Source organism: Vulpes vulpes, chromosome 2 (genome assembly GCF_048418805.1).
Source record: "Vulpes vulpes isolate BD-2025 chromosome 2, VulVul3, whole genome shotgun sequence".
Classification (NCBI taxonomy): Eukaryota; Metazoa; Chordata; class Mammalia; order Carnivora; family Canidae; genus Vulpes; species Vulpes vulpes.
In genome coordinates, this window is record NC_132781.1 from 160,992,308 (window position 1) to 161,005,794 (window position 13,487).

The 13,487-nt window shown below is 52.7% G+C and overlaps 1 protein-coding gene across 1 annotated transcript in view; it reads left to right on the forward strand.

Annotated features, from left to right (window-relative positions):
• The window catches only part of SPATA21 (spermatogenesis associated 21), a 26,625-nt gene continuing 13,138 nt past the window's right edge, over positions 1-13,487 (forward strand). Inside the window, exons 1-12 of the mRNA XM_026011879.2 lie at positions 1-32; positions 169-280; positions 470-618; positions 2,920-3,112; positions 5,437-5,459; positions 5,759-5,965; positions 6,328-6,376; positions 7,265-7,626; positions 7,983-8,071; positions 9,874-10,011; positions 12,324-12,395; positions 12,511-12,628. Coding sequence (XP_025867664.2) covers positions 1-32; positions 169-280; positions 470-618; positions 2,920-3,112; positions 5,437-5,459; positions 5,759-5,965; positions 6,328-6,376; positions 7,265-7,626; positions 7,983-8,071; positions 9,874-10,011; positions 12,324-12,395; positions 12,511-12,628 — 1,544 coding nt within the window. The remainder of the gene's footprint in view (positions 33-168; positions 281-469; positions 619-2,919; positions 3,113-5,436; positions 5,460-5,758; positions 5,966-6,327; positions 6,377-7,264; positions 7,627-7,982; positions 8,072-9,873; positions 10,012-12,323; positions 12,396-12,510; positions 12,629-13,487) is intronic.

A 13,487-nucleotide genomic window follows, 5' to 3' on the forward strand; every position in this document is an offset into this window, starting at 1 on the left:
ATGGAGCCAGGTCATCCGGAGTCGCTGACTCGGTGAGGCTCGGGCCTAGCTCCCAGTCCTCGGGTTTCAACTCGAAACTGACCGGCCAGGATGGGAATCAAAACCCAGGTCCAGGGCCTGGGCTCTGAAGTGGTGGAAATCGTGGACGCCTCTCTTGGGTCCTCTCAGGGTCTTGCTGTCCTTCGGGGGGCTCAAGCAGGCTGACTCAGGGAGCCCCCTTGGCTCGGGGGCTACTCCGGACCTCAAGTCTGTGCTGGAGACGTTAGTGCCAAGTGACAGCGTCTGGGCCCGGCCGCTCCCTCCGGGGGCGCCCCTGTCTCCTCCTCACCACCATTGTCCAGTCAATGGCATAGGCACAGGATCTCTCTGGCCCTGAGGCCAGGACGATGCCCAGGGGGAGGGAGGAGCCCTCCCAAGTGGGTGTGTGTGGCCAGCCCTTGGTCCAGAGCCCTGAACATCTCTGTTGCAGGTGTTTGCAGATGTTGCAGGGGTGGACAGTGGGAAGCAGCCCTCATCAGCCCCAGGAGGGCCAGCGAAGGGGCCCAGACCCAGGGAATCCTCGGAGGACGGGCCTCTGGAGCTCAGGCCCCGGGAGCAGATGCGTCCGGCAGGACCAGGGTGAGCTGGGGACTTCTTGGAGAAGGTCCGGGAGAGATCTCTGCGAGTCACGTGGGGGACAGGGACGAGGCAGGAGTCCCTGCCAGAGCGCCCTTGCTTCTCTGTCGTGCAGCACAAACCACGCTTTTACTCCTGGAACCTTCCCCCTCCCCCACTGTCCCAAGGCTTCTTTTATGTGTCCTGCCCAGCCCCAATCCCTCCTGCCTGGGACCGAGCCTGGCACACAGCAGATGCTCAGTAAATACGTGTTCACTGAATCAATGGAAGAATGTGCAAAAGAGAGGCAGAAACACATTTACGTGGCATTATTGTTACTGTTTTCTAAATGCTGTATATTTTTTTGACTTGTCTATAGTGAGAATGTAAATCTTTTTAATTTTTTTTTAAGATTTTAGTTTTAAGGGCCACCGAGGTGGCTCAGTGGTTGAGCGTCTGCCTTCGGCTCAGGGTGTGACCCCAGGGTCCTAGGATCGAGTCCCCCATCGGGCTCCTCACAGGGAGCCTGCTTCTCCCTCTGCCTGTGTCTCTGCCTCTCTCTCTCTCACACATGAATAAATAAATAAATAAAATCTCTTTTAAAAATGCCTTTACTAGGCAGCCCAGGTGGATCCGCGGTTTAGTGCTGCCTTTGGCCCAGGACGTGATCCTGGAGACCCGGGATCAAGTCCCACATCAGGCTCCCTGCATGGGGCCTGCTTCTCCCTCTGCCTGTCTCTGCCTCTCTCTCATGAATAAATAAATAGAATATTTTTTTAAAATGCCTTTACTTTTATCTATTTCTAGAAATATACCCAAAGGAAATAATTGGAGATTCAAGGCAAAGTTTTATGCAAGCTTTTTCACTATCGTGTCATTTTCAATACTAAAAACTTGGAAATGCCAGTATGCCTTAAATACCCGCAATAGAGGAATGGTAAAGTCAAGTGTGCTTATCTATAAAATATAGAATTTGGGGGCCCCCTGGCCGGCTCAGTCAGTGAGGTGTATGACTCTTGATCTCAGGGTTGTGAGTTCAAGCCCCATGTTGGATATAGAGATTACTTAAAAAAAAAAAAAAAAACAAGTAAATAAAATAAAATATGGAATTTTATACATTCACTTAAAAAGCATGTTTATGAAAGACTTTTTGGCAGGGAAAACATTTATGTTGAAACGATCATTAAAGAAATTGCAAAACTGTATGCAATATAATTGTAACTATGTAAAATTAAGCAATTATTTCAAGATGGTAATGAAATAAGTCCCCACGACAAATATATATGCACATCCATAGGAAGAAGCCTGGGGGAGGTACTCCAGAACCCAGACATGAAAGTGAGATCTGAGTGGCAGATTCAAATCCTGAGCTGTCACCTGTAGCCTTGTGACCCTAAGCTCAAGTCTTGTCTTCAAGTCTCTCAACTTCTGTGTAACCCAGTTCTCTCTGATTTTTCTTTCTTTTTTTTTTTTAAGATTTTATTTATTTATTCATGAGAAACAGAGAGAGAGAGGTAGAGACACAGGCAGAGGGAGAAGCAGGCTCCATGCAGGGAGCCCGATGTGGTACTCGATCCCGGGTCTCCAGGATCATGCCCTGGGCCGAAGGTGGCGCTAAACCACTGAACCACCCGGGCTGCCCACTTTCTTTTCCTTTCTTTTCTTTTCTTCTTTTCTTTTCTTTTCTTTTCTTTTCTTTTCTTTTCTTTTCTTTTCTTCTTTTCTTTTCTTTCTTTTCTTTTCTTTCTTTTCTTTTCTTTCCTTTTCCTTTCTTTTCATTTATTTCGTTATTTGAGAGAGAGAGAGAGAGAGAACACGCAGTGGGGGGAGGGGCAGAGTGAGAATTTCAAGCAGATTCTCTGTTGAGTGCGGAGCCTGATGCAGGGCTTGATCCCATGACCCTGAGATCATGACCTGAGCTGAAACCAAGTCAGATGCTTAACCAACTGAGCCCCCCCCACAGGTGCCCCAAGATTTATTTTGAAGTAGTCTCTATACCCAACATGGAGCTCAAACCACAACCCTGAGATCAAGAGTCACATTTTCTACCGATCCAGCCAGCCAGGTGCCCCCGATTTTTCTTTTTTTTCTAAGCAGCAACAACAATAGTAATAATAAAGTCCTAACTCCCCTAAACATTGACATCACAGTGTGTGGGATTTGGGGAATTCGCGTCAGTCCTTCACTCATCCTCTCCGGCCTTAAGTCTGCCCCTGTGGCGTGTCTAGTCCTGCACAGGCGCTCTGGGGAACCACTTAGGAGTTTAAGAATATAAAACCGTGGCCCAATCCAGGAGCTGAGGTGTCACTCTGTTGTCCTCCCCAGGAAGAAGCAGTCAGCCCCCCGGGAAGGGCCCGGGGAGCTGCAAGCAGGCCGGGAGCAGGTCAAGCCAAGAAGTGAGCTGGGGGCGCTGCCTTCCAGGGTCCCTGCAGCACCTGAAAGGAAGCAAACCGCGGCTCAGCAGGGGAGACAGCAGAACCCAGGGACGGTGAAGGGCCAGGTCCTCCAGAGCCACCAGGTAATGTCCACGGAGACGTGGGCAGGAGGGCACAGGAGGACCGCCCCATGGGAGACACAGAGAGCCCCCGTTTCGGTACACTTGCATCTATTTCTCTCCGCGCCCTGGAGAGGTCAAGTGTCGTCAAATGTCGGGTGTCTGTGGGTCACTGGGACATTCTGGATGTTCTTGATTGCAAGACTTTGCAACTATGTCAATCGGTGCTGGGGGCGGGGAGGAGTTGAGGGCTTCTGGTTACAATAAACATAGGGTCCTGCTGGATTTAACAAAGCTCAATGGGTTTTCTTTACACTAGGATATTCTAGAAGGTCTTTCTTAGATGCTGAGCTCTGTGGGACCTTGCCGGAGATGGTTGGAGCTTGGTGCCTTTTTAATTTTTTTTTAATTTTTATTTATTTATGATAGTCACACAGGGAGAGAGAGAGGCAGAGACACAGGCAGAGGGAGAAGCAGGCTCCATGCACCGGGAGCCCAACGTGGGATTCGATCCCGGGTCTCCAGGATCGCGCCCCGGGGCAAAGGCAGGCGCCAAACCGCTGCGCCACCCAGGGATCCCTTGGTGCCTTTTTAAAACTTATTTGACTACAAATGCCTTTTTACTCATTTTCTTTTTAAGATTAATTAATTATTTATTTATTTTAAAAAGATTTTATTTATTTAATTCATGAGAGACACAGAGAGAGAGAGGCAGAGACACAGGCAGAAGGAGAAGCAGGCTCCATGCAGGGAGCCCGATGTGGGGCTCGAGCAGGACCCCAGGATCATGACCCGAGCTGAAGTCAGATGCCCAACCTACTGAGCCACCCAGGTGCCCCAATGCTGAACATTTTTTAATGCACTTATAGGCCATCTATATATCTTCTTTGGAGAAACGTCTATTCAAATACTTTGCTCATTGTTTAAATTGGATTGGTCCTTTTCTAAGAGTTCTTTATACATTCTGGATACTAGTCTCTAATGAAATACATGAGTCACACATTTTTGCTTCCATTTTATGGATCATCTTTTCACTCTCTGCCTTTTTTTTTTTAAATCAAGTTTTTTGTCTTCTTAGTATTGAGTTGGGGTTCTTACATATTCTAAATACAAGTCCTTTATCAGATATGTGATTGGTGAATGTTCTCCTCCAGCCTGTGACTTGTCTTTTCCTTTCTCTTAATAGTGATTTTCAAAGAACACGAATTCTGAATTTTACTAAAGCCTAATTTATCAATCTTTTCTTTAGGGCTCGAGTTTTTGTTTTTGGTTTTTTAAAGGTTTTATATTTATTTATTCATGAGAGACACAAAGAGAGGCAGGGACACAGGCAGAGGGAGAAGCAGGCTCCATGCAAGGAGCCCGACATGGGACTCGATCCTGGGTCTCCAGGATCATGCCCTGGGCCAAAGGCAGACGCCCAACTGCTGAGCCACCCAGGCGTCCCTGAGGTCGAGTTTTTGGTGTTATTTCTTGCACGTCTTTGCTGAACCCAAGGTCACATCGGACATTCTTCTATGTTTTCTTCAAGAAGTTTTATAATTTTAGGCTTAATCTTTAAATTTATGATCCATCTTGGGGTGCCCAAGTGGCTCAGTCGATTAAACATCTGCCTTTGGCTCAGGTCATGATCTCAGGGTCCTGGGGTTGAGCTCTGCTCGGTGGGGAGTCTGCTTCTCCCTTTCCCTCTGCTGCTCCCCTTGCTTGTGCACGCTCTCTCTCTGTCAAATATGTAGATAAAAATCTTATAAAAATAAAATAGAATAACTAAATAGATAAATTTATGATCCATCTAGAGTTAATTTTTGTGCATGGCATGTTGGATCGTGGTTCAGGTTTTGGCTCATGGCCATCCAACCATTCTAGCACTATTTGCTGAAGACTATTTCCTACTGAATTTACACCTTTGTTGCAAATCAGTTGAGCATGTATGTGTGAGCTGATTTCTGCATGCATCTATTTATCTTTATTCCAGGACCACACTGTCTTGATGATAAGTCGCTTTAAAATAAGTCTTGAGGGCAGCCCGAGTGGCTCAGTGGTTTGGCGCTGCCTTTAGCTCAGGGCCTGATCCTGGGGGACCCGGGAACATGTCCCATGTTGGGCTCCCTGCGTGGAGCCTGCTTCTCCCTCTGCCTGTGTCTCTGCCTCTGTGTGTGTGTGTGTGTGTGTGTCTCTCATGAATAAATAAATAAAATCTTTAAAAAAAAAACAAAATAAGTCTTGAAATCAGGTAACATAACCCCTTTTTAGGGAGCACCATGAAGGATTCTTATACTTTGTCCGTTAGGAAATCCATTTAAAGGGAACCGCCTCACTTCCTCCAAGCTCCACTTCTGTGTCCGCAGAGCAGTGTGGACTATGACTTTGGGTAGGCTGTGACTCCCGTGGGCCTCAGCGTCCTTGTCCCTGAAAACGAGGGTCTGTGCTGCCTTCTAGGGATGCTGAGAGCACTCAGTAAGAGGATGCTTGCAGTGCCTGGCTCACAGTAAGCCTGGGATAACTGGTCTGCCGGTGAGTGTTGAGGCTCACCTGGGAGCCAGGATCCAGGCTCCTCATTTTGGTGTCCTGTCCTCAGCAGGACCCAGCATGTCAGCCCAGCCCAGGTCAGCAGGCAGCTAATGAGCCAGACATAGTGCAGCCAGTGGAGACCTCTTGCATCTTGGACAGCTGTGGGCAGCGGCCTGGAGGCAAGCTCCCCAAGAGGGTGGACACCCCACACATCAGGCCACAGGAGGCTCTACTAGAGCCTGGCCCAGGGGGACAGAAGGAGAGTCCCCAGGAGGCAATGCCCCTAAAGGACAGGGCAGCTCCGGAAGAAAACACGGCCGACTCCTTCTCGACATCCACACCAGGACCTGAGCCACTCAAAGGAAGGTAAGTCATCCTCTGGGGTGCTGTCCCTTACCCGACTCCCTGACCCAACAATTAAGTTATAGATGAGATGAATTCTAGTCCTGATTGCTCCTGACCTGATGTAGGACCACGGACCACTCATGCCCTTCTGGGCCTCAGTTTCCCCATCTCTATGATAGCTCTAATACCAGAATTCTTTGTTCTGCAAACCTGTACTTTAACCATGGGGATGTGAGAGAATGAGGGTCCCCTCTGAGATTAGAAGGCCGGAGGAATGAAGCTGGGATAGTGGACCTGAGTGTCCTGGGTGCTGGGGGAAGGTCGGTGCAAAGGACGACCCTTGAGCTGTCCCTCTGCCAGCCTGGGGTCTCTCCCTTTTTTAGAGTCAAGACTGTGGAGACCGAGCCAGCACCAAGGCCTGTTCCTCCACCGGTAAGTGGAGCCCGAGTAGGGATGGGGAGGGTGCGAGTCTGGAACCAGGGTGAGGAGGGAGGCAGATGTGGGACGGGGGTGGTATTTGGGTCCAGCTGGGGAAGGTGTGAATGTGGATGCACCTGTGTGCTTGTGTGAGTGTGCACATGTGTGTGCTTGCACGTGTACATGCATGTACACACGTGTGTGCATCTTGGGTCAGGAGCAAAGGATCCCTTTATACCCTGGAGCTTGGAAAGAGGAGCAGAACCCTGGGCTGGTAGCTGGGTTTGTCAGAGGAGATTTTTTTTTTTTAGAAGGAAGGTAATATAGCGTGTTTATGCTGATGGACAAGATAGAACTGGGTGCTTTAGGGACAGCGCGACAGGCAAGAGCTGCATCTGACTTGGGAGGAAGGGCTGGACAGGAGTCTACATGGCCTGGCTTGGTGGCTGGAGGTGGGGTGGAGATGATCTGCCCCTGTAATAGGGGGGACAGACGCAGGAGGTGGCCAGATTTGTCAGGTGAATCAGTGGGCATTTATTAAGTGCCTCCCGCGTGTTGTCACTGGACAGTCGTGGATAGAAGAGGCAGACGAGTCCTGCCCCCGTGAAGCTTACCCTCTGGTCAGGCGGCAAGCGGCCGGTATGGACACGCCACGGAGGCTGTGCTGATCCCAGTGAAGGAAACGAGTGATGGGGCGGCCGTGACCCACTCGAGGCCCCGGCTCGTGGCACTGGGGGACAGCAGAGCCCAGGCGGGTGCACGGGAGGTTGCAGGGGATCCTCCGGGGTCCCAGACAGGAGGGGCAGTGCAAGGCTGCGGCGGAGAGCGAGTGGCAGGGGAAGATTTGTGGGACAGTCTGGTGGCTGCAGGCCTCCCGGACCCGCCCCCCTGTCCTGTCCCCAGGAGATGAAGGACCCAGTGCAGAAGCGGCCTCCGGAGCCCACGGTGGCCGCAGGGGCCCAGACCCTCGGGAACCTCCGGCAGGGCTTCATGAAGTGCTTGCTCCAAGTGGAGGAGGAGGAGGCCACCCGCCGGAGGGCGGCCAAGGCCCGGAGGTCCCCGCGGACCCTGACCCCCGCGCCCACCTCGGCCCCCCAGAGCCTGCCCCCAGCCCTGCCTCAGAGCCCGGCCTCAGCCCCTGCCATGGCTCCCTCCTGGGCCCGGGCGCCTGTCCCCCGGGGGTCCCCCGTCGCAGGCCTGGACACAGGCTGGAGAAGAGCGGAGCCCTGGAGCGGGGACAGGAGCCTGACCGGCACCAAGGCGCGGTAGGGGCCACCCCGAAAGGGCGCGCTGTCCCTGGTGGCTCCCGTCTAGACTCTTGCCCCTGCCACCGCACCTGTTCCCTCTCGGGGTCCCCCCCCCCCCGTAGCTCTTTTTCCCCATCCCTGCCAGCTTTTCTCTTTCTAATTCCCCGACGGCGTGTCCCTCCCCTTCACGTCCCCTGACCCCTGCCTCGTCCTCCCCAGGGTCACTCCGAGGCCCCCTGACCTCCCGGAGCCCCCCGCCAGGTCCTCCCCTGCCCCTCCTTCCCCTGGCCCTCTCCTCGCGCTTGGGGGCCGCAGGGCCGGGCCGGGGCGGGGTGGCTGCATGTGTGCCCTGTGCCCGGGCCTGTCCTCAGCAGGCAGGAGCTGGAGGAGCGCGGCCTCTTCACGCTCTACCAGACCTGGGACGAGAGGCTCGAGGAGCAGCTCACCGTGAGGCAGGAGGAAGGTGAGGGCGCAGGCCTGCCCGGGAAGCCCGATGCCCTCCACAGCCCTGGGCCACGGCCGGGGGCGGGGGGGAGCCAGAGCGAACCCTGGGCCCTCTCCCTGGGGTCCAGTCCTCTTCCAGGTCCAGAGCCACCTCTCTGAGTAAGTGGAGCGGGTCCTGCAAACTTCTTTATGTTTCGGAGGCATTTCAGGCTCCTGCAACCCAAGCCCACTCACCCCCGTGGCCTCTGGAGGCGGCTTGGAGAGGGGAGGCAGGGCTCTGGGGCTCCCGGGCTGCCCCAGACCATCCCTCACGGTGTGACAAGACAAGGGGACCCTGGACAAGTCCCATTTCCCACGGCAACCTCCCCACCCCCTCCAAAAAATGCTAAAGTTCTGAACAACCGCCTGGGGGAGACTCTGTGCCCTTCGTCTCCATCGTTCTTGGCGCTGGGCCACAGGACCCCACTTGCCCCCAGGAGGAGGAGGAGGAGGAGGGAGCTCTGAGCCCCAGCCCAGGCCCCGCAGATCCGCGTCTGTCCTCCCTCCGCCCTTCACTCCTCCCCCAGATCTGTGGCCTCTCCACTGGCCCCTTCTTCTGACTTCCTGAATGTGCTCTCTGGCTCCCCATGACCCCCTCCTCGCTCCTTTAGCACTCCAACTCATTAGCCATTTTCGGAGAGGCCCTTCTGCCCCACACCCTAGAGCAGAGTTCACGGGCAACATGCTTCTGTGGCGCAGAGACGCGGGGTTCCCACCACGACCGACCGTCAGCCCCCTCCGGCTGCCCCGCTCTGATGGCCCAAACCACCAAGCACTACGGTCACATCTGAGTTTAAGAACCATTCTGTTCTTTCCCTTTTTTGGTGTGCCTGCCCTTGGTGGGTCCCCACTGCCCCCAGCCCTAGACCCTAGTCCCCCTTCCCCTCCCCATTTCAGTTCTGTGTGTCAGGGAGCTATCACGTGCCAGGCACTGAATTAACACAACTGCTCTCGGAGGATGGACTGCTCTGCCCCTCTCACAGATAAGAAAATCGAGGCTCAGAGATGTACGGTGACTTGCCCGTGGCAGTTGTGAAAGGTCGGCTTGCGCGGCCGTAGTGGAGCATCACACAGATCAGGAGGTCACAGGCCTCAGATCAGGGTGTCAGCAGATTTGGTTTCTCCTGAGGCCTCTCCCCTCGGCCTGCTAGTGGCCGCCTTCTCCTGTGTCCTCACGTGGACTTTCCTCTGCGCACACACATCCCGGGTGTCTCTTGTGTTTCCACATGTCCTTTTCTTATAAGGACCCCAGTCAGATTGGGTTAGGGCCCACGTTACTGTCTCATTTTAACTTAACAACCTCCTTAAAGGCCCTGTCACTAAACGCAGTCACACCCTAAGGTACTGGCGGTTAGGGCTTCAACAGAAGAACTTCGGTGGCATGCTGTAAGCCTCAGTTTCCCTACCATGGGCATGGGAACAAGCATTCCGCTCCCACGAGGCTGTTGGAAGAATTAAAGGAACACGTGGCTCTAGAGAGCCTAGCACAGTGCCTGGCACGTGGTAGGGGTGCCCTAACGTGGGTGTGCTCCTGGCAAAAAGTGAAGGTCACTAACGAGCTTAGCTTTTGCACACCCGCTGAACCCTTGGCCTGACCCTGGAATAGAGCGGAGTGAGCGAGTGTGACTGCGCCTTCCACTGCCACTCTCGTAGTTGCCTGTGCCCCTCTGCCCAGCCATGGGGGTACAGGATGCAGGACAGGAGGGGGGTTGGAAGGGGCGGGATGGATGAGGCGGGAACCAGGCATGTCCTCACCTCACGTGACCCCGCTATCCGCCCCAGCCTTCCGCAGTTACTTTGAGATCTTCAATGGCCACGGTGAGGTGGATGCACAGAGCCTGGGGAACATCCTGCTGCTGGTGGGCATCCCCCTGACGCCGGCTCAAGTAGAGGACGCCCTGATGAGTGCTGATGTTGATGGTGAGTGGGGCGAGGTGTCCTCCGGAGTCCCGGGCGGGGCCAGCAAGGTGTGGTTTGATGCTCTACTGTTGCGGTCTGGAGATTTTTCATAAATTTTTGAGTGAGGGGCCCCATCCTGCGTGTCCATTTTGCACCGGCACCCACAAACGATGTAGCTGGTCCCGGCCCCCAAAGTTAATGCTCTCTGAGCGCCTACTCAGTGCCAGCTGCTGGGGATTCAGAGATGACAGTGACCTACCTCTTGACCCCAGGATGTAGGTGATCTCTGAGATCCCTCCCTTCTAGGCCTGCGTGTGTGCTCCACAGGACATTCTCCCATGACTCGGTCACTCATTTAACCAGCTGTGTGACATGGGACAAGTCACTGAAGTCCACCAAGCCTCAGTTTCTGTACAATGGGGCTGAGAGCAGTATCCATCTCACCAGGCTGCTGCAAAGCAAAAGAGATAATCCAGGCAGAGCTTTGAGCTCAATGCCTGGTGCACAGAATGTGTCCAGGAGACACTGAGCTGCTAGTATTATTCATCAGTAAATATTTATTAAATGCCCACTGTTTGCACATTTCTGTGCTGGGCACTGAGAATGGAGAGATATGTAAGACCCAGGAGACCTGCATTTGAGATGCTCACATAGCGACACAGGAGTGAGAGTCACCAAAGGAAGCAGTGCTTAAGGTGGCTTGGAGGCAGGGATCAGGAAGGAAGCCTTCCTGGAGGAGGTGATGCTTGAGCCAAATTGTGAAAGCTTAAATATTGATTAGGCAGGGACCGAAGGAAGAAGGGCATTCCTCTTGCTAGAAATAAAATACACAAAGGGAAGAGAATGCAGCGTGAGAGGAACCCCATGTGGTTTGGTTGGCTGGACACAGGGCATGGGGAGCAGTGGGGCTATAGGGGCCTGGGCACACTCCATCACTGCACGGGGGCGAATCCACACACACAGCCCGAAATTGAGCCCAGCTCTGCCCCTACGTGACTCTCGGAAATAGCTTGCTTTTCTCTGTGCCTTAGGCTCCATCTGTGACATGGGGATAAGAGGCACCTCCAGAGGGTGATTAGAGACCATTCATCTGTCTAGTAGTTATCTGCTGAGACTTACTTGTCTTTTTTTTTATTTTTAAGATTTTATTTATTTATTCATGAGAGACACAGAGAGAGGCAGAGGGAGAAGCAGGCTCCCTGCGGGGAGCCTGATGGGAGACTCCATCTCAGGACCCTGGGGTCATGACCTGACCCAAAGGCAGATGCTTGACCACTGAGCCACCCAGGAGCCCTGACTTACCGGTCTTGTATTAAAAGTTTTATTTTAAAAAAATATAAATAAATAAATAAATAAATAAATAAATAAATAAATAAATATTTTATTTATTTAAGTAATCTCTACCCCCAACGTGGGGCTTAAAATCACAACCCTGAGATCAAGAGTCACGTGTTCCACCAGGCTCCCCCAAGATCTTCCCGTCTTAAGCCCTGAGGACAATAGTGCAGAACCAAACAGACCCAGTCCCTGTCTTCCGGCACCTCCATTAAATTCCAGACCTTATGAGTTGTGGTTGAAATACAGGGTTTTATGAGTGTGTAGTGGGCAGCTGACCTGGTCAGATCTGACGTCTCTGGGGCAGGGACAGTCAAGCAGAAGCATGCACAGGATGTTGACTAAAGGGTTGGAGGGCAGTGGAGAGGATTCTAGGAAGAAGCAGCATGTGCAAAGGCCCAGAGCAGGGAACATGGCCCCAGTGGAAGAAGAGATCTATGCTGGGGGTGCTTGGCCCCAGGTGAGACTGGAGACAGGTAATGGAGCAGGTCCTGAAGGGCCTGGAAGGCCGAGGTGGGAATCTTGTGGGTATAGCATTCTCATGCAGTGACTAGCACTTGTAATAATAACAGTTAATGACATTTAGTGAACTTGTATAATACACACAGCCCTGTTCTAAGCACTTTGCTTCGTTCGATCTCCCATGAGATAAGTAATGGTTATCCTCCCCTATAGATGAGAAAGTTAAGGCCTAGGAGGGTTAGGGGCTTTGCCAAGGTCTCATGGATAGTAAGTGAAGGACCAGGGATGTGAGCCCATGCTGCTGCCTCTAGGATCTGGGAGCTTCCAACACTGGAGATTTTAATTTTCACCTTCTACTTTTCAGTGTGCACTGCACTTGCTGCACTGAATGTGTGCTGTATACGTGGTGCATACGTGTCTCCTGTGCGTTTTATAACCAAACCCATTGAGTAAATGATAATAATCGTGCCCAGGCTGCAATGCCTGGGCCCACGCTGGAAGGCCCCTGCCCACTGTTCTACCTCTGGCCTCTGCAGGAGATGGTCGTGTAGGCTTCAAGGACTTCCTGGCTGTGCTGACAGACACCAGGCGCTTCTTCTGCTCCGTGGGTGAGTAGGGACAAGCCCAGAGGAAGGGGAGCTTGGTGAGGAGCTTGGTGGCTGGTGGACAGTGGGCCTCTGGAACTACCAAATGGTAATTGCAGACATCATCCCATGTCCCCAGAACAGAATGCCCTGGCGGACATGGCTCCCCCGAACCCCCACACCCTATTCTTTGAGATCCTGTCCCTGCTGGTGGAGATGCTGGCCTTACCTGAGACAGCCTTAGAGGAGATCACCAAGTGAGTGGGGCTGGTGGTTGGGGGTGGAGGGTTGCAGACACAGAAATGGCTCCTAGTATTTTGGGCAGCTGAGGAACTTTGAGAGTTAGGACTCTTAGTTGCAAGTGAAAAACATCCACATAAAACTGGTTTAAGCAAAAAGGGACTATATTGGCTCACATAACCGATCATGGCTGCAAGAATGGCTGGATCCAGGAGATCAGATGATACCAGGAAGGCTATCTCTCCTGCTCATCTCTGTACCCTGGCTTCAAGCTCAGCTAGGCTCTTCTCACAGTGGGAAGGATGCCAACCGTCAGCCCCATGCTCCTACCCCTCTAGTCGAACAGATTCAGCAATAAGAGGAATTCTTTCTTGCGGTACCCCACACAGCATCCCAGAACAGGAGAGGTGGAGACTGCCTGGGGCCAGAGAGCACTGGGGATGGAAGCCTCCGCATGTCTCCAGAGTGGGCTGGGGTGGTGGTAGTGGTTCAGCTAAGGAAGGTATAGCTACATACAAAAGGGACATCAGCACTCCAGGGCTAAAAGCAAAGCGTGCTGGCAAAATGGCCCAGCGGGTCTCTCTGTGTGTCACATAGAGGCTTGTCCCTGCCACTGAGACCAGGCCTCGTCCGCATGGGGCCAGAGGAGGGGGAAAGAGAGCAGGCTATTTCAGCAACATCACCTTGGCAATCCCAAGACAAAAGGTCTTTTTTCCTCCCACCATCTGTAAATCACTCTAAATATATATGAATTCTGAAGAACATAAATGTATAATTTTAAAAACAGCAAAACAAATTCCCCAGTGTCCATTTCCCCAGTTTACAAATAGATCATTTCTGGGACTCCCGGGTGGCTCAGTCAGTTAAGCATCTGCC